At 51.7% G+C, this 20,723-nt stretch overlaps 1 protein-coding gene across 1 annotated transcript; it reads right to left on the bottom strand.

Moving 5' to 3' along the window:
- Positions 1 to 76: 76 nt before the first annotated feature.
- LOC101041524 (cytochrome P450 2F5) lies at positions 77 to 15,471 on the bottom strand. Its single transcript, XM_039466675.2, is given in 10 exon segments — positions 77 to 261; positions 3,333 to 3,475; positions 4,614 to 4,800; positions 6,495 to 6,636; positions 8,807 to 8,980; positions 9,334 to 9,491; positions 12,297 to 12,446; positions 15,039 to 15,216; positions 15,311 to 15,387; positions 15,390 to 15,471. Coding segments are annotated over 10 exon segments (1,476 nt in total).
- Positions 15,472 to 20,723: the final 5,252 nt, after the last annotated feature.

Here is a 20,723-nt window from a genome sequence, read left to right as displayed (position 1 = left end):
GGACCCAGAAGAGGGACGGAGCAACTCGCAAGGGCGGGCCTCATCGTTCACAGGGGAATCTGGAAGGGCCGGGGCGTCAGCGCGCGCGCAGGCACAGCTGGAAAGGCCGTGGTAAATTGCCGAGACCTGAGCTGAACGCGGGGGTCAGGTCGATGTCCTCGGGCGCACCCAGCGGCTGCAGCGAGAAGTTCTGCAGGGTGGCGGTGAGGTACAGAAAGAGCTCCATGCGCGCCAGCGACTCGCCCAGGCACAGACGGCGCCCTGCGGGGGTAGTAGGGTGGGGAGCGGTGGTGAGATAAGATGAAATTAAAGGATGCAACTCCACATTCCCAGAGGAAAACATAAGAGGAAAGGAAGAGAAACAGTTGGGGACGTCACAGTTCACCCATCTAAAGATCTGGGAAAGATGCTTCAAGTAAACTGTGGAGTGGAATGACTTGGGCTGCTTAGGTTCGAACCCCTGGCTCTGTCACTACTAGTTTTGTGATCCTGGACAAAGCACACTTTCTGGGTATTTTAAATGGGGATATTAAGGCTGGGAGCACTGGCTCAGGCCTGTAATCCCAGTACTTTCGGAGACCGAGGCAAGAGGATTGCGTGAGCCCAGGTGTTTGAGAGCAGCCTGGGCAACACAGCAAGATCCCATCTCTACAAAAAAAATTTTTTTTTTTTTTGAGACGGAGTTTCGCTCTTGTTACCCAGGCTGGAGTGCAATGGCGCGATCTCGGCTCACCGCAACCTCCGCCTCCTGGGTTCAGGCAATTCTCCTGCCTCAGCCTCCTGAGTAGCTGGGATTACAGGCACACGCTACCATGCCCAGCTAATTTTTTGTATTTTTTTTTTTAGTAGAGATGGGGTTTCACCATGTTGACCAGGATGGTCTCGATCTCTTGACCTTGTGATCCACCCGCCTCAGCCTCCCAAAGTGCTGGGATTACAGGCTTGAGCCACCGCGCCCGGCTCTACAAAAATTTTTAAAGAAGAATGTGCAAGGTGGCACATGCATGCAGTACCAGCTGCTTGGGAGGCTGAGGTGAGAGGATCATCTGAGCTCAGGAGATCAAAGCTGCAGTGAGCCATGATCACGCCACTATCCTCCAGCCTGAGTGAGAGCAAGACCCTGTCTCAGAAAGAAAAATAAAAGGCAGGATAGTAGCCCCTACCTCTTGTAGAGGCAGCACTTGATGCACAGTAGGCAATATGGTAAGTTAGCTATTATTATGCCAGTTTTTTTTTTTTTTCCTTCCTGCCTGCTACTAAGTAAACAAGGAAGCATTTTTCAGCAGGTTGAAAAGGAAAGCCAAAAAAATCCCCCTAGAACCCCCTCAACTGCGCCACCCAGTGGAGAGGTACACAATGACCACTCCAAGTTCAATTATTTTTTTCTTTTTCTTTTCTTTTTTTTTTTTTGAGACGGAGTTTCGCTCTTGTTACCCAGGCTGGAGTGCAATGGCGCGATCTCGGCTCACCGCAACCTCTGCCTCCTGGGTTCAGGCAATTCTCTTGCCTCAGCCTCCTGAGTAGCTGGGATTACAGGCACGCGCCACCATGCCCACCTAATTTTTTGTATTTTTAGTGGAGACGGGGTTTCACCATGTTGACCAGGATGGTCTCGATCTCTTGACCTCGTGATCCACCCGCCTTGGCCTCCCACAGTGCTGAGATTACAAGCTTGAGCCACCGCGCCCGGCCCTATTTTTTTCTTTTAAAAATTTTATCTATTTTTTTATTTTTGGCTAGTCAGTATTTTTTATTTTAGAGAAAGGATTTTGCTCTGTTGCCCAGGATGGAGTGCAGTGGCATGATCATAGCTCACTGTAACCTCAAACACCTGGGTTCAAGTGATCATCCCACCTCAACCTCCCAAGTAGCTCAGACTACAGATGCATGCCATCACACCCCGGTAATTTTTAAATTTTTAGTAGAGAAAGGGTCTTGCTATGTTGTCCAGGCTGGTCTTGAACTCCTGGCCTCAAGTGATCCTCCTGCCTCAGCCTCCCAAAGTGCTGGGATTACAGGTATGAGCCAATGAGCCTGGCCCAAGTTAAATAATAATAATGATAATATACATATTTTTTTTGAGGTGGAGTTTTGCTCTTGTTGCCCAGGTAGGAGTACAGTGGTGTGATCTTGGCTCATCACAACCTCCGCCTCCTGGGTTCAAGTGAGTCTCCTGCCTCAGCTTTTTGAGTAGCTGGGATTACAGGCATGTGCCACTACTCCTGGCTAATGTTCTAACTTTAGTATAGACACGGTTTCACTATGTTGGTCGGGCTGATCTCAAACTTCTGACCTCAGGTGACCTGGCCGTCTAGCCCTCCCAAAGTGTTGGGATTACAGTCACGAGCAACCGTGCCCGGACGTTAAATTCTTGTTGTTGTTGTTGTTGTTGTTGTTGTTGTTGTTGTTTTGAGACGGAGTTTCCCTCTTGTTAACCAGGCTGGAGTGCAATGGCCTGATCTCTGCTCACCGCAACCTCCGCCTCCTGGGTTCAAGCAATTCTCCTGCCTCAGCCTCCTGAGTAGCTGGGATTACAGGCACCTGCCACCATGCCCAGCTAATGTTTTGTATTTTTAGTAGAGACGGGGTTTCACCATGTTCACCAGGATGGTCTCGATCTCTTGACCTCGTGATCCACCCGCCTCGGCCTCCCAAAGTGCTGGGATTACAGGCTTGGGCCACCACGCCCGGCCAATTCTTGTTATTTTTGAGATGGAGTCTCACTCTGTTACCCAGGCTGGAGTGCAGTGGTGCAGTCTTGGCTCACTGTAACCTCTGCCTCCCGAGTTCAAGCAGTTGTCCTGTTTCAGCCTCCGGAGTAGCTGGGACCATGGGTGCATGTCACCACACCTGGCTAATTTTTGTATTTTAAGTAGAGATGGGGTTTCACCATATTGGTCAGGTTGGCCACGAATTCCTGACCTCAGGTGATCCACCCATCTCAACCTCCTAAAGTGCTGGGATTACAGCCATGAGCCACCATGCCCAGCTAATTTTTGTATTTTTAGTAGAGCCGAGGTTTCACGATGTCAGCCAGGATAGTCTATCTCCTGACCTCGTGATCCTCCCGCCTCGGGCTCCCAAAGTGCTGGGATTATGGGCGTGAGCCACCGCACCTGACCCAAGTTAAATTACTAATCACCCTCTCCACCTCGCTTCACGAGGATTTAGGCACTACGTGCCTATGGGAGCAGAGTTGAAAGGAGAAATGAATGTCTCTCTACATCCCAAGCTATAAATGGGTGGAAGAAGTGAGAGGATTTGGAAAATGGAATTAGGATGAGGAATGTAGGTAGAAAATAGGCCGGAAAGACTCTGATTCCTGCCCTCACCAGCTGAGAAGGGCATGAAGGCTGGGCTCTTCTTGAAGGACTGCTTGGCATCCAGAAAATGCTCGGGGTTAAACTCCTGGGGCATCAAGAACTGGCTGGGGTCGTGGTGGACGGTGTTAAGGAGGGTGATGATATCGGTGCCCCGTGTGGGTGAGGAGGTGGAATTAGCAGTGTGGGAAGGCTGGGACCTCAGCTCACCACAACCTCCACCTCCCAGGTTCAAGCGATTCTCCAGCCTCAACCTCCCAGGTAGCTGGGATCACAGGCGTGCACCACTGTGCCCAGCTAAGTTTTTTTTTTTGTATTTTCAGTAGAGATGGGGTTTCTCCATGTTTGTCAGGCTGGCCTCAAACTCCCAACCTCAGGTGATCTGCCCACCTTGGCCTCCCAAAGTGCTGGGATTAAAGGTGCGAGCCACCAGGCCTGGCCAACCAGTTTCCATTTTATCAGGCTGGATGTCCTGGGGACTTGATAAGGAAGGGGTGGGTAGGTGGGGTGTAGGACTCAATTGGGGGCCCAGGAAATGTGTGTGGGTGTCTAGGGTTCCAAGTGATGGGTGCTGTGTGCTGTATTATTGGGGACTTTGGCAGGGATGTGGGCAAACCCCACCCTTTGTGGGAGCAGATGTAGGGTTTCTGTGAAAAAGGAGGGGTCCTTGAGAATAGCATTTAGGCACAGGGGATTCTCAAGATGAAGTTCCAGACTCCAGGGCTTCCAGGGAGGGGTCTAGGAAGGGGATTTGTCATGGTGAAGGGGGTCTAGTCCATTACGATATGATATGGGGTCCTGGGAAAGGCCTGAGTTTTTCTTTTTCTTTTTCTTTTTTTTTTTTAGATGAGTCTTGCTCTGTAGCCCAGGCTGGAGTGCAATGGCTCAATCTTCTCTTGGTTCTCTGCAACCTCCACCTCCCAGGTTCAAGTAATTCTCCTGCCTCAGCCTCCTGAGTAGCTGGGATTACAAGAGCACACCACCACGCCAGGCTAAATTTTGTATTAGTAAAGATGGGGGTTTCACCTTGGTGGCCAGGCTGGTCTCAAACTTTTGACCTTGTGATTCGCCTGCCTCCGCCTCCCAAAGTGCTGGGATTACAGGCATGAACCACCGCGCCCGGCTGAGCTTCTGGATTTAAGGGTCTGAGATGTCTTTAGCTAGGGCTTGGGGTGCCAGTTGCTAAGGCCCCGGGTATTGATTGCTAGTGCCTGGGATACTCCTTGCGAGTTGCGAGAGCCTGCGATGCCTCCGCTTAGGTTGCCTGATGTCGTTTGCCAGGGCTAGGCCACCTTGGGTATCAGGAAGCCGCGAAAGGCGGTGTCCCGAGTGACGCGGTGCGGTAAGTTCATGGGGATGATGTCTGCAAAGCGCTGCACCTCGTGGATCACTGCGTCCGGGTAAAGAATGGCCGCGCGGTCCTCCAGCGCCGGAAGCCACGCGCGTCCCACCACGAGGTTGATCTCTTCCTGCACGCGGGCTGGAGGGGGAGGGGAAGTGGAGTCGACCAGGCTGGGAAGAGGTGTGTGCGTGTTGCGGGGAGGGGTTTAGTTAGACCCTCCCAGCGCGGGGCGCCACGGCTGGGGCGCGCGTGTGAGAATTAGCAGGAGCTGGGCTGGCGGTGGCCCACGCCTGTCAAACCAGCACTTGGGGGACGTATCGCTTGAGCCCAGGAGTTTGAGACCAGCCTGGGCAACATGGAGAAACCCCGTCTCTACAACAAAATACAAAACTTAGCTGGGCGTGGTGGCGCGCGCCTGTTGTCCCAGCTACTGGGGAGGCTGAGTCAGGAGAATCGCCTGAACCCGGTAGGCAGAGGTTGCAGTGAGCTGAGATCGTGCCACTGCACTCCAGCCCGGGCTACAGAGCGAGACTCCGTCTCGGAAAAAATTAAAAAAGAATTAGCCAGAGCCTCGGAGGAAGCCGGTAGGTGAGGGCGAAAGGGTGGCTTGTGCAGGGAAGGATCTGGGCGTTGGGTTGTGTGGGCCGGGCTTCAGGGAGGCCTGGAATTCAGGAGCAGTTTCGGGGACCCTACTGGCTGGACGGTGGATCGAGTGGGTGGGCTGTGCGGGAGGGCTGGTGATCGGGGCATAGCAGAGCATACACCCAGAGGTGGAGTTTGGGGAGGCGGAGTAGCAGACAGAGCGTTGTGTGGGGGTCAGGCTGTGGGAGAGGTAGGGTTGCCTGGCAGGCCGTGTGGCTTGGGCTCCAGGGCAGGGCTCTGGGAGGACAGTTAGCTGGATTCTGAAGCTGGAGGTGGACGCATGCGGTGTGGACACTGTTGGCCCAAAGCAAGACTAAGCGAGTGTAAACCAGGAGCGATGGTTCACACCTGTAACTCTAGCACTTTGAGAGGCCGAGGTGAGAGGATTGCTGGAGCCCAGGAGTTGGAGACTAGCCAGGGCAACACAGCGAGACCCTGTCTGTACAAAAAATAAAAAAATTAGCTGAGTGTGTTGAGTGTGGTGCTGCACGCCTGTACTCCCGGCTATTGATAAGGCTGAGGTGGGAAGATCACTTGAGTGCGAGGTTGAGGCTGCAGTGAGGGGTGATTGTGCCACTGTATTCCAGCCTGGGCTACAGAGCGACTCTGTCTCAAAAACAAACAAAAAACTAAGCAGAGTCAGGAGCAGTGGCTCACACCTGCAATCCCGGCACTTTGGGAGGCTGAGGCAGGTGGATCACCTGAGGTCAGGAGTTTGAGATCAGCCTGGCCAACATGGTGAAATCCTGTCTCTACTAAAAATACAAAAATTAGCTGGGTGTGGTGGCGTGCACCTGTAATTGCAGCTACTTGGGAGGCTGAGACAGGAGAATCCCTTGAACCTGGGAGGCAGAGGTTGCAGTGAGCCAAGATCGAGCCACTGCACTCCAGCCTGGGCGACAGAGCAAGACTCCATCTCAAAAAACAAAACAAAAAACAAAACAAAACAAAAGAAAAACTAAGTGGGTGGGATCTGCGTTGGGATTCGGGCAGGCTGCGTGGACCTCGTGGGCCTTGCGGGTGGGATTGGCCTCCCTGTGGGTTTGTGGGTTTGGCTGTGGAATCCTGGCGTCAGCAGGAGGCTATATCAGACCCAGAAGGTGGGGCTGGAAGCGGGGTCATGCTCCCCTGCTCTGGGGCCACGCTCCAACACATGGGCACCTCCGCGCTGCTGTGTGGGTGGGCCTCACCTTGAACTCTGGGGTACTTTATGAGTGCCAGGAAGGCGTGGCGCAGTGTGGTGCCCACCGTCTCAGTGCCGCCAAAGAGCAGGTTATGTGTGGTCATCAGCAGGGTGTCCATGTGAAAGTGGCTTTGTGGGTCCTCCTTCTCCTGCCGGGGTGGAGGGGTGGGGACATGAGCCAGGGATCAAGACCCCCTCCTGTGGAGCAGTATGACTGTTGCTGCTGGGGCCCATTCAGTCCCACCTGGGCTTGACTTTCTTTCCCTGGGAGACCTGGGGAACGTGGGAGGGCAGGGCAGGGAGAATCTCAGCTGCAGGGCCTACAATTAACATCTCGGATAGAGCTTGAATGACTTCTTTTTTTTTTTTTTTTGAGCTGGAGTTTCGCTCTTGTTGCCCAGGCTGGAGTGCAATGGCATGATCTCAGCTTACCGAAACCTCTGCCTCCTGGGTTCAGCAATTCTCCTGCCTCCGCCTTGCAAGTAGCTGGGGTTACCGGCATACGCCATCATGCCCAGCTGATTTTTTGTATTTTTGGTAGAGACGGGGTTTCACCGGGTTGGCCAGGATGGTCTCCATCTCCTGACCTCGTGATGTGCCTGCCTCGGCCTCCCAAAGTGCTGGGATTACAGGTGTGAGCCACCCTGCCTGGCCTGACTTTTTTTTTTTTTTTTTTTTTTTTTGAGACAGAGTTTCGCTCCTGTTACCCAGGCTGGAGTGCAATGGCACGATCTCGGCTCACCGCAACCTCCGCCTCCTGGGTTCAAGCAATTCTCCTGCCTCAGCCTCCTGAGTAGCTGGGATTACAGGCACGCACCACCATGCCCAGCTAAATTTTTTTTGTATTTTTAGTAGAGACGGGGTTTCACCTTGTTGACCAAGATGGTCTCGATCTCTTGACCTCATGATCCACCCGCCTCGGCCTCCCAAAGTGCTGGGATTACAGGCTTGAGCCACCGCGCCCGACCCTGACTTTTTTTAAAACACGGTTTTTTGTGGTTTTTTTTTGGTGGTGGGGGTTGGGGGGAGGGGACAGAGTCTCACTCTGTTGCCCAGGCTGGAGTGCAGTGGCTTGATCTCAGTTCACTGCAACCTCTGCTGCCCAGGTTCAAGTGATTCTCCAACCTCAGCCTCTCTAGTAGCTGGGGTTACAGGCTTCTGCCACCGTGCCTGGCTAATTTTTGTATTTTTAGTAGAGATGGGGTTTCACCATCTTGGCCAGGCTGGTCTTAAACTCCTGACCTTGTGATCCACACGCCTTGGCCTCCCAAAGTGCTGGGATTACAAGCATGAGCCACCGTGCCCAGCCTTAAAATACGTTTTGTGTATGTATTATGTATGTATGTATGTATGTAGTATGTATGTCTTGTAGAGACTGGGTCTCACTATATTGTCCAGCTTGGTCTCAAACTCCTGGACTCAAGCAACCCTCCTCCCTCAGCTTCCCAAAGTCCTGGGACTACAAGCGTGAGCAACTGCCCCCAACGCCTCCCCCAGCCCCATCGCCTTTGATGACTTTTTTTTTTTTTTTTGAAATGAAGTCTCGCTCTTGTTACCCAGGCTGGAGTGCAATGGCGCGATCTCGGCTCACCGCAACCTCCGCCTCCTGGGCTCAGGCAATTCTCCTGCCTCAGCCTCCTGAGTAGCTGGGACTACAGGCACGCGCCGCCATGCCCAGCTAATGTTTTGTATTTTTAGTAGAGACGGGGTTTCACCATGTTGACCAGGATGGTCTCGATCTCTCAACCTCGTGATCCACCCACCTCGGCCTCCCAAAGTGCTGGGATTACAGGCTTGAGCCACCGCGCCTGGCCCTTTGATGACTTCTTTTTTTTTTTTTTTTTTTTTTTTGAGATGGAGTTTCGCTCTTGTTACCCAGGCTGGAGTGCAATGGCGCGATCTCGGCTCACCGCAACCTCCGCCTCCTGGGTTCAAGCAATTCTCCTGCCTCAGCCTCCCTAGTAGCTGGGACTACAGGCACGCGCCACCATGCCCAGTTCATTCTTTGTATTTTTAGTAGAGACGGGGTTTCACCATGTTGACCAGGACGGTCTCGATCTCTTGACCTCGTGATCCACCCGCCTCGGCCTCCCAAAGTGCTGGGATTACAGGCTTGAGCCACCGCGCCTGGCCCTTTGATGACTTCTTAACGAACTCTAGGTTGGTGGTAGCATCCAGCGGGGCCAGATGCTCCAGCTTCTCTTCCAGGGAGAAGGTCCCCCCAAACCCTGCCCCATCTGGGATCCCTGTGGGTTCGAGACAGGGGCAGCAGGAAAATTTCAGGTCAGACTAGAGGTAGGATTTCCAGGTAGGGATGACCTCTGCCGTCTTGGTGAGAAAGCAGTCGATGAAGTCCCGGGGAGATCTGGGGTCTAGCGAGGCCTGGTGGTCGTGGACGCTGTGGGCGATGAGGTCTCTCAGGCACTTGAAGTTCTGGAATATGCGTCCGTGCGGCCCGGGCACCCAGTCCAGGAGGCTCGGGAAGATGTACAACTGGGGACCAGACAGAGTGGGAGGGTTTTGGAGGAGGACACAGGGTGTGTGTTCAGGGGGCGAATGGGGTCAGTGCGGATTAGATAGGTAGCGACAGGGTCTTGAAGGGCAGACAGGATCTGGAGAGGCCGGGGTGGGGGTTGGAGCTGAGGCGGGGTGGGAAGGAGGGAACTGAGGCCATAAATGCTCTGCGGAGGGGAGTGGGCGTGGCCGCGTGACTGTGGGCGGGGTCAGATGGAAGGGGGCGGGCCCTGGGTGGGGCATTCGCAGCCCATTCCCCGCCCACTGTTTTCTCTCCATTCCTAGGTCCTGCGGACCCCACACCAGGTTCTTGTTGGACTCAGCTGGCTGACCTCGCCCCAGGGGCTGCTCATGAGTTGGAAGTTGTCATTGTTAAGGCGGATAATGGTGAGCAGACGGTCATCGTCATTGAAGCGGCTGCCGAAGAGCACGAAACAGATAATGTTGGACACTGAGCGACTCAGCACAAAGGTGGGGTCGAAGGGCTCGCCTGAGGGTGAGGGGTGGGACGGATCAGGAAGACGAGATGTGCAGCTCAGCTCCCCAGACCTCATGCAGCAACGCCATTAATGTGCACAACATCTGACTCAACCATGGCAGCGCGTCTTGCTGCGTAGAACACAGGCACGTGGCTACCACATGCAGCTTAACAACACCCCAAAAACATTTGGCAATGTCCCAGACAGCACAGAACCCACAACTTCCTGCAGCACATCGGCAGCAGCAATACGCAACCACAGATATAGGCTATTCTTGGCAACATTACACATGACACGCAACATAGCACAAGGCAGTCATCAGACATCAGGGAATACAACACAGGGCAACACGACACCCAGCAAAGATGACCACAGTACATGCCAACACACGACATGCAGTGACCTGACAGCCAGCCGGGAAACATCCCAGGACGTGATAACCATACACGACACATGATGCCAGCATACAGCGACATAATCCTGCCACACAGTGCTCACTAGTACCCAGCAACCCGGCCAACAGCACGGGACACACACAATGTGACATCACACCACATACAGTCAAGGCAGCAGAGCAAATGACACACTATGCAGCAATGCAACAATGCTGGCAGCCAGCAGATGACACACGCAAAACCACATGCAGTGCCTGAGAATGCTGCGATCTCACCCAGAAATATCTCAACATAGGGGATGGGCGCGGTGGCTCACACCTGTAATCCCAGCACTTTGGGAGGCCGAGGTGGGCAGATCACCTGAGGTCAGGAGTTCCAGACCAGCCTGACTAACATGGAGAAACCCTGTCTCTACTAAGAATACAAAAAAATTAGCCAGGAGTGGTGGTGGGTGCCTGTAATCCCAGCTACTTGGGAGGCTGAGGCAGGAGAATAGCTTGAACCCAGAAGGTAGAAGTTGGGGTGAGCTGAGATTACACCATTGCACTCCAGCCTGGGCAACAAGAGTGAAACTCCATCTCAAATAAAGCATCTGGCCATCCAACAGCTGAATAGACCTTAGTAAATACCAAACAACACATTTCTTTCTTTCTTCCTTTTTTTTGAGATGGAATCTCACTCCATCGCCCAGGCTGGAGTACAGTGGCATGATCTCGGCTTACTGTAACCTCTGCCTCCTGGGTTCAACAATTCCCCTGTCTCAGCCTCCCAAAAGACTGAGATCATACCCAGCTAATTTATTTTTATTATTTTAATTTTTTTTTTAATTTTTAGTAGAGACGGGGTTTCACCATATTGGCCAGGCAGGTCTAAAACTCCTGACCTCAAGTGATAGCCGACTTCGGCTTCCCAAATTGCTAGGATCACAGGCATGAGCCACTATGCCTGGCCAAAACAACACATTTGAACACAACACCCAGGACATAATAGCACACCCCAGAAAACCAGATCTGGAGTTATATGAATGTGGTGTGAATCCTATTTGGCCTCTTAGTCTCGGTGTGACTTGGGCCAACTGACTTCCTTTCTCTGAGCCTCAGTTTTCTCATCTGTGAAATGGGTCTGATGGCAGTCCTTTCATTATGGGGCTACTATAAGGAGTCAGTGAGTGTATGGCTGGGAGTCAGAGAAGGGCCTGACCCGTTTCGAGGCTGTTATAGACCATGGTGTTGTGGCAGGCTGTAATGTCCCATGGCCCCCCAAAGATGTCCATGTCCTTACCCTTACAACCTGTGAATGTGTTGCCTTACATGGTAAAAAGGACCTTGCAGATGGGATTAAGCTGAGGGTTTTGAGATGGTACGTTTGCTCTGGACTATCTGGTTGGGCATGATGTACTCACAGGGATCCTTTTCAGAGGGAAGCAGGAAGGACTGAGTAATTAAAGGTGATGTAAGCCGGGTGCGGTGGCTCACGCCTGTAACCCCAGCACTTAAGGAGGCTGAGGCAGATGGATCACCTGAGGTCAGGAGTTCAAGACCAGCCTAGCCAACATGGCAAAACTCCATCTCCACTAAAAATACAAAAATTAGCCAGGTGTGGTGGTAGGCGCCTGTAATCCCAGCTGTTTGTGAGGGTTGAGGCAGGAGAATCACTTGAACCTGGTTGCAATAAGCTGAGATAGGACCACTGCACTTCAGCCTGGACTCTGTCTCAAAAAAAAAAAAAAAAAGAAAAGAAAAAAAAAAAGTAGAATAGGTGTGAATTATGAGGATGTACTGGATTCGAAAACCTGGCCAGGCATGGTGGTGCACGCCTGTAGTTCCAGCACTTTGGGAGGCTGAGGCAAAAGGATCATTTGAGCACAGGAGTTTGAGACCAGCCTGGGCTACACAGTGAGACCCTAACTCTACAAACAATTTAAAAATATGGCCGGGCGCGTTGGCTCAAGCCTGTAATCCCAGCACTTTGGGAGGCCGAGGCGGGTGGATCACGAGGTCGAGAGATCGAGACCATCCTGATCAACATGGTGAAACCCCGTCTCTACTAAAAATACAAAAAATTAGCTGGGCATGGTGGCATGTGCCTGTAATCCCAGCTACTCAGGAGGCTGAGGCAGGAGAATTGCCTGAACCCAGGAGGCGGAGGTTGCGGTGAGCCGAGATCGCGCCATTGCACTCCAGCCTGGGTAACAAGAGCGAAACTCCGTCTCAAAAAAAAAAAAAAAATAAAATAAAATAAAAAATAAAAAAATAAAATAAAAATAAAAATAAGCTGAGTGTGGTGGAGCACACCTGAAGTACCAGCTATTCGGGAGGCTGAGGTGGGAGGATGGTTTGAGCCCAGGAGGTTAAGGCTGCAGTGAGCCAAGATCACACTGCCTCGCTCCAGCCTGTTTAAAAAAAAAAAGAAATTCCCAACCTTCAGTTTTCCCCAGCTCCGCCAGCCGGAAGCTGCCTTCCTCTAGGATCCGTTCCTCGATGCCTGCCTTCCCCATCCCGAAACTTCCTAGAATCTGGATAGAGAAGCGTCTGAGGATCTTCCATCGATCTCCATTGGAGAAGGCCATGCCTGGGGAGAATTGGAGGGGGCCAGCTTAACCAGGAGCTCATCCTGAGGCCTCTGCCATCTGTGTCCCCTTTCCTGGTGTTTGTTGGGAGAGGAACGGGGTTTGGAATCTCCCTGGCTCCTTCCAGTAAGCCCTCCTGGACCCTCCAGGCTGGGTTAGGGGTCTCCTGCAAGCTTTCATGGGACTGTGGGCTTTTCTCAGCACAGTGCGGTCACTGTGCCTCTGTTTCCCCATTAAGAACCTGGTCGCTCTGGGCTGTTCCTGTCTGATGATGGGACTGTCTCCTTCATGGAACTGTGAAGGCAGAGTGGGCACCTGTCTTGGTCACCACTGTGTCCTTAGCGTTGTCCAGTACAGGGGATGTCACCCAGGACGTGCTGGTAATTGCTTATTGCTTGTTACTGTTGTTTTTGCAACAGGGTCTTGCTGCTGCCCAGGCTCTGTCGCCCGCCTTCTTTTTTCCTCCTTTCCTTCCTTCCTTTCTCCCTTTGTTGCTTCCGTTCTCCTTCCTTCTTTCCTTCCACCCTCTCTCCCTCCTTCTCTATTCCCTTTTTTTTTTTTCTTTCTTTTTTTTTTTTTGTTTTTTGTTTTTTTTTTTGAGACGGAGTTTCGCTCTTGTTACCCAGGCTGGAGTGCAATGGCGCGATCTCGGCTCACCGCAACCTCCGCCTCCTGGGTTCAGGCAATTCTCCTGCCTCAGCCTCCTGAGTAGCTGGGATTACAGGCACGCGCCACCACGCCCAGCTAGTTTTTTGTATTTTTAGTAGAGACGGGGTTTCACCATGTTGACCAGGATGGTCTCAATCTCTTGACCTCGTGATCCACCCGCCTCGGCCTCCCAAAGTGCTGGGATTACAGGCTTGAGCCACCACGCCCGGCCCCCTTTTTTCTTTTCCTCCCTCCCTCCCTCTCTCCCCTCCCCCTCCCCCTAACTGCTTCCCTCCCCCTCCCTCCCTCCCTCCCTCCCTCCCTTCCTCCCTCCCTCCCTTCCTTCCTTCTTTCTTCCTTCCGTTGGTCCCCCCTCCTTCTGTTATTTATTGGGTCTTGTCACATGGCTTCCTATGAATAGAGATTTATGTTTAAAATAAAGTTTGAAGACCACAAGACTAGGGTAATTTCCCAGCCTAAGAAGGACAGGATATGGACCTAGGTGAGGTTTTGAGTGAATGATGTGAGTCGCGGGATGGGTGAGGGTGGAGTGGATTCAGGTTAGGCTGGGAATGACAGGGGGCATGAGGGGGTTATGAGGTTGATGACAAATTGGATTTGAAGCTGGTGATGGGGGTGGAGTTGGGTAGGATGAGGGGGAGTGATAGATTGAGACTGAGCTGAGCCTGGGGTTGGGTAGACATGTGATGGGTTTATTTTGGTGATGGTAGTAAGTTTAAGATTGAAAGTGAAGGCCGGGCGCGGTGGCTCAAGCCTGTAATCCCAGCACTTTGGGAGGCCGAGGCGGGTGGATCACGAGGTCAAGAGATCGAGACCATCCTGGTCAACATGGTGAAACCCCGTCTCTACCAAAAATACAAAAAATTAGCTGGGCATGGTGGCGTGTGCCTGTAATCCCAGCTACTCAGGAGGCTGAGGCAGGAGAATTGCCTGAACCCAGGAGGCGGAGGTTGCGGTGAGCCGAGATCGCGCCATTGCACTCCAGCCTGGGTAACGAGAGCAAAACTCCGTCTCAAAAAAAAAAAAAAAAAAAGATTGAAAGTGAGAACTGGGACTAGATACTTCAGTTGGGATAGGAGATGGGGCTGGGGTTGGGGAAAAGGAAAAGCAGAATTCAGTCTGGGCCAGGCGCGGTGGCTCAGGCCTGTGATTCCAGCACTTTGGGAGGCCGAGGCAGGTGGATCACCTGAGGTCAGCAGTTCAAGACCAGCCTGGCCAACATGTCGAAACCTCGTCTCTACTAAAAATACAAAAAATTAGTCAGGCATGGTGGCGCGCCTGTAGTCCCAGCTACCCAGGAGGCTGAGGCAGGAGAATCACATGAGCCTGGGAGGTGGAGGTTGCAGTGGGCTGAGATTGCGCCACTGCACTCCAGCCTGGGCAACAGAGCAAGACTCATCTCAGATTAAAAAAAAAAAAAAAAAAAAAAAAATCAGTTTGACTAAAGGGACGAGGATGGGGTTGATACTAGAATTTAAAAGGGGGATTGGGATGGGGTCCCTGTGGGAAGGAGGGTTGGAATGAGAGGCAGGCTGTGTTGTGGCGGGGATGCAGCCAGGTTGAAGAGGTGGACATGGGGGTAAGGGTGCTGGCGACTGGGATTGCTTGAGGTGGGCAGCGGGCTCTGGGACCACCTGACTGAGTTGGAAGATTGATGATGTGTTTGCGAGAGAGCTAGGGATTGGGATGAAATGGGGCTGGAGTTGGACGGAGATGAGGACTGGTACAAGAGTGCAATTCAAGATGGTGGTGGGGTCCGAGGTGGGCAAGGTGGGAGTCTTCGCCACGGACCAGCTCTGCTTCGCTGCCTTGCGATGTCTGGTGTCATCGGTGACGTCAGCAGTGCTGAGTGTTAACAAGATTGAGAGGACAGTCTCACCCTCACCCCCTCCCTCAACATGGTAAAGGCTGAGAGCAGAGGGGACGAGGGGGAGGCTTCCCGTTGCCCTTGGTAAAGTTGAAAAAGACAGGATAGTCACCGTGGACACTAAACTCCTCTCCCTGGTCCACCAGCGCTTCCTTCACGGCTTGGAACCCGCTGAGGACCACCACCTGCCTGGACCCCAGGTACACGGTGTACATGGAGCCATACTCCTTGCTCAGCTGGGGGTAGGAAGACAGAGGTCACAGGGGGTCCTGTGGCCAAGGGACCCCTCCTCCTTATCCTTCCACCCTCACCCGAGCCAAGGTGAGGCACCTCAGTGAGAGAAGTCAGCATGTCTTGGGAGCGAAGCAGCAGCACGTTTCCCAGGAGTGGGAGGGGTCTGGATCCTTTCCCTTGTCTCCTGAGCTGAGGGTCAGGAGCAGACAGACCAGAGCCGGGAGCAGGAGTAACATGGCTGTGCTTATGCTGTCCATGGTGAAGGCCGCTGCTGGCATCTGGAGGGCAAAGTGAGAGGGGACAGCGCTGAGGAGAGAGTAGGATCCCTCCTTTCCGATCTCCTCTGGGACTTGCCGTTGCTAGGCCCTGGAAATGAAGGTAGATGGAGAGAAGCAGACAGGGAGAGGCCGGGGGGTGAGGAAGGGAGGAAGGGAGGGAGGAGGAGAGTGGCAGAGCTAGTCCACACAGAGACAGATAATGAGACAAACAGAGACAGAAATGGAGAGAGACAAGGGATGCAGGGATGGAGACTAAGAGAGGCCCAGAGATATGCGTGAAGATGATGAAGGCCAGGTGCACTGGCTCACACCTATAATCCCAGCACTTTGGGAGGATCACCTGAGGTCAGGAGTTCGAGACCAGCCTGGCCAACATGGTGAAACCCTGTCTCTACTAAAAATACAAAATTAGCTGGGCATGGTAGCACATGCCTGTAATCCCAGCTACTTGGGAGGCTGAGCTCTTTTGAACCCGGGAGGCGGAGGTTGCGATCGCACCATGACATTCCAGCCTGGATGACAGAGTGAGACTCTATCTCAAAAAAAAAAAAAAAAAAAAAAAAGAGAAACAGAAAAACAGTGATCAATCTACATATCTACAGATGTCTATGTACCTATCAGCTATCTATCTTCTATCACCCATCCCTATCTACCTGTTATCTATCTACTATCTATCTATCTAGTATCTATCTACTATCTATCTCTATTATCAATCATCTATCCATCATCTATCATCTATCTATTATCTATTTATCTGTCATCTGTCATCTATCATCTTTCAATCCATCATCTGTCTATTCTTCTATCACCTATCATGATAGATCTATTATCTGTCATCCATCTATCATCTATCTAGTATCTGTCTATCATCTCTCCACCATCTATCTATTGTCTGTCTGTTATCTATCTACCTATCATTTGTGTATCTATCATCCATCTGCCTGTCTATCTGCCTATTATCATCTCCCTATCTATCATCACCTCTCTGTCTACAGAGACAGTGATAAAGAGAGATAAAGACACACAGGGACAGAGACAGACAAACACAGACATAGGGAGACTCAGACAGCATATCACAGAGGAGAGAGGCTGACATAAACTAGAGGAAGAAAGAGACAGAACGAGACAGACACGAAGCTGGAGAAACACAAGAGCTTGAGTAGAGAGACAGCGAGAGAGACATTGAGAGACAGAGACGGACACGGAAGGTTGGAGGGAAAAAAGGTGAGAGAGACAGAGGAAGAGACAGAGCAAGACACAGAGACTGAGGGAGAAGAGAATGACAGAGACAGAAAGAGATACACAGAGTCGCATAGACAGAGATGGAGAGAGAGGAGAGAGAGAATAAGATAAGAGAGGCAGGGAACGTCAGAGTCAGGCAAAGACAAGGGTAGACTGCAAAGGGCGGATCCAGAGACTGAGGCTGGGCGTGGTGGCTCACGCCTGTAATCCCTACACTTTGGGAGGCTGAGGCAGGTGGATCACCTGAGGTCAGAAGTTTGAGACCAGCTTGGCCACCATGGTGAAAAGACAAAAAAAAAAAAAAAAAAAAAAATACAAAAATTAGCCAGGCGTGGTGGCAGGTGCATGGAACCCCAGCTACTCGGGAAGCTGAGGCAGGAGAATCGCTTGAACCCGGGAGTCAGAGGTTGCAGTGAAATGAGATCAAGCCAGTGCACTCCAGCCAAGAGAGGAGAGAGGAGACAGAGAGGAGAGAGGAAAGAGGAGAGAGGGGAGAGAGGAGAGAGAGGAAGGGCACAGGCAGAAACCTCAAACCACAGGGTCATATTGCAGAGAGAGATGCAACCTGCTGAGTGAAGCACCAATACAGAAATCCCGGTGCCCAGAACAGAGACCCAGACACCTCAGCACTCTGGGAGGAGGCAGCAAAAAAGATTCCTAACCAGTCTTGGAGACAGAGGTTGGAGCTACCCCCTCCTCCTCTGCATCCCTCACCGGGACCCTTTACCTGCTGAGCTTCGGGAGACACTGGCTGCGGCTGCTTCAGACACTACCCGGCAGCTCTGGGTGTGCTTGGGGGGCAGAGATTGTTCTTAAGTTGTTTCGGCCCACCCCCTCCTCCTTAACCCCACTCTTGTTCTCCCGGTGAACTTTAATCCCCTCCCATCACCCTGCCATACCTTTCCTGCGGCCCCAGGGCTCACAGCCAGCTGGAAAGGTGCCGTGGGAGGGGGCAGTGACTGGGGGCCCTCCTGGGATGGGGAAAAGCTTTCTCCAGTTTTTTTTTTGTTTGTTTGTTTTTTGCCATTCTGGCCCTGGGCCTGGTTTTTTAGACACAGAGCTAGAGAAAGACAAGATAGATTGAGTGGGCCGGGCGCGGTGGCTCACGCCTGTTATCCAAACACTTTGGAGGCCAAGGCAGGTGGATCACCTGAGGTCGGGAGTTCAAGACCAGCCTGACAAACATGGTGAAACCCCGTCTATTAAATAAATAAATAAAATAAATAAATAAATGATAGATCAAGTGGGGAGACAGTGAGATGGACATTGACTGAGAGACAGAGAAGGACACGGAAGGATGGAGAGAAAAAGGGTGAGAGACAGAGAGAGGAAGAGATGGAGCTAGACACAGAGACTGAGGGAGAAAAGAATGACAGAGACAGAAACAGATAGGCAAAGACAGAGTCAACTTCTCTTGACATCTACCCCCTACTACTACTACTACTTTTTTTTTTTTTTGAGACAGTGTTTTGCTCCACAGGAGGTGGAGGCTGCAGTGAGCCACGGTCCTGCCACTGTTCTCAGCCTGGGCCACAGAGCAAGAACTGTGTCTAAAAAAAAAAAAAAAGAATTTTGTCAGCTGAACCCACTGAGATGTCTATGGTATTGGCTATTGTTTCTGCTGTTACTTATAAGTCCTCTTTAATTAAGGCATGAACAGATTTAATTTTTTTCCACAAAAATTGATGGGTATGGTATGCACGGGGGGCTTCATCTTCAACGTGGTCTCATCTCTTCAAGATAAGGTCTCACTTTGTCCCCTAGGCTGGAGTGCAGTGGCGCAATCACGGCTCACTGCAGCCTCCACCTCCAGGCTCAAGTGATCCTCCCACCTCAGCCTCCTGAGTAGCTGGGACTACAAGTGCGCACCGCCATGCCCAGCTAATTTACATATTTTTTTTTGTTCAGATGGGGTTTCACCATGTTGCCCAGGCTGGTCTCAGATTCCTGTTCTCCAACGATCCACCCACCTCAGCCTCCCAAAGTGCTGGGATTACACGCGTGAACCACCACGCCCCACCTCATCCCTTCTCAAAACAAGTTATCCATTTGTAAATGGCTGATTTCTTTGGGGCACTGTCACTTTTTGTAAAGCATCAGTGATTTCATCATTCCTCCGCCCAAGCTCACCATCAATTTGGAGCTCGTTCTTGCTTCAGTTTTAGAATTCACGTTGCTCTGATAAGGGCTGTTTTCAATCCAATGTTTTATTTTAGTGCCTCAAACTAGATCCTGTTCAGACAAGTTATAACAAGTTAGTATGAATTTATTTTTGTGCAAAAAAAAAAAAAATTGAACTCCATGCGTAGTTTTTTCATAATACACATTTTCCATGAATTTTTGGAAGAAGCCTCTTTTTCTCTCTCTTTTTTTTTTTTTTTTTTTTTTTTTTTTTGAGATGGAGCCTTGCTCTGTCACCCAGGCTGGAGTGCAATGGCGCAATCTCGGCTCACCGCAACCTCTGCCTCCTGGGTTCAGGCAATTCTCCTGCCTCAACCTCCTGAGTAGCTGGGATTACAGGCACGTGCCACCATGCCCAGCTAATTTTTTGTATTTTTAGTAGAGACGGGGTTTCACCATGTTGACCAGGATGGTCTCGATCTCTTGACCTTGTGATCCACCCACCTCGGCCTCCCAAAGTGCTGGGATTACAGGCTTGAGCCACCACGCCCGGCCTCTTCTTTTTTTTTTTTTTTTTTTTTGAGATGGAGTCTTGCTCTGTCACCCAGGCTGAAGTGCAGTGGCAAGATCTCAGCTCACTGCAACCCCTGCCTCCCGGATTGAAGCGATTGTCCTGCCTCAGCCTCCCAAGTAGCTGGGACTACAGCTACAGGTCACAGGAGCAGATTGCAAGACCTGGAGCTGGGCCAGGGCTCTGGTGCCAGGGGCTAGGCTGGGTGGAGAGCTCCTGAGGTCAAGGGTCTGGGCGGCCAGGTGGAGGTGTGGGTACCCCCCCAAATTCGTGGGTGTGTACCAGGATTGCTGTTCCCAGAGGGGCAGAGGAGGAAGTGGTTGGAGGTTCTGGGGAATTTGACACCCTAGGTCCCACGTATATGGTGGGATTGAGGTGGGGCCCATGCTGTTGCTTCAGTTCTGGAAAGGCCTGTTGGGGCAGGTCCTGGAAGAAGGTTGAAGGGTTGATGATGGGATTATAGAGCTCCAGTTTCCCTTGGCATCTACCCCCTTCTTCTAAGGGGAGGGTGCAGTGCTGGATTCACGCCAACCCTATAAGCAACTTTTCCCTTACCCTAGAACTTTGTTAAGAGGGGCCTAATGAGGCCGGGTGCGGTAGCTCATGCCTGCAATCACAGCACTTTGGGAGGCACAGGTGGGCAGATCACCTGAGGTCAGGAGATTGAGACCAGCTTGACCAATATGACGAAACCCAGTCTCTACTAAAAATATGAAAAAATTAGGTCAGGTGCGGTGGCTCACGCCTGTAATCCCAGCACTTTGGGAGGCCGAGGCGGGTGGATCACGAGGTCAAGCGATCGAGACCATCCTGGTCAACATGGTGAAACCCCGTCTCTACTAAAAATACAAAAATTAGCTGGGCATGGTGGCGCACGCCTGTAGTCCCAGCTACTCGGGAGGCTGAGGCAGAAGAATTGCCTGAACCCAGGAGGTTGCGGTGAGCCGAGATCGTGCCATTGCACTCCAGCCTGGGTAACAAGAGCGAAACTCCGTCTCAAAAAAAAAAAAAAAAAAAAAAGAAAGAGAAGAAAAGAAAAAATTAGCTATACATGGTGGTACATGCCTGTAATCCCACCTACTTGGGAGGCTGAGACAGGAGAATCTCTTGAACTTGGGAGGTGGAGGTTGCACATCTGATTGGGAAAACTGGGATTTATGAGAAGGGCAGTTAGTTAGTTTGTTTGGAAACAGGGTCTCACTCTGTCACCCAGACTGGAGTATAGTGGCATGATCATAGCTCATTGCAGCCTCGATCTCCTGGGCTCCAGGGATTTTCCTCCTCAGCCTCCCGAGTA

Source organism: Saimiri boliviensis, chromosome 14 (assembly GCF_048565385.1).
Source record: "Saimiri boliviensis isolate mSaiBol1 chromosome 14, mSaiBol1.pri, whole genome shotgun sequence".
NCBI lineage: Eukaryota > Metazoa > Chordata > Mammalia > Primates > Cebidae > Saimiri > Saimiri boliviensis.
Note: the sequence above shows the minus strand (reverse complement) of the source record. Positions and strands in the feature narration are given on the sequence as shown.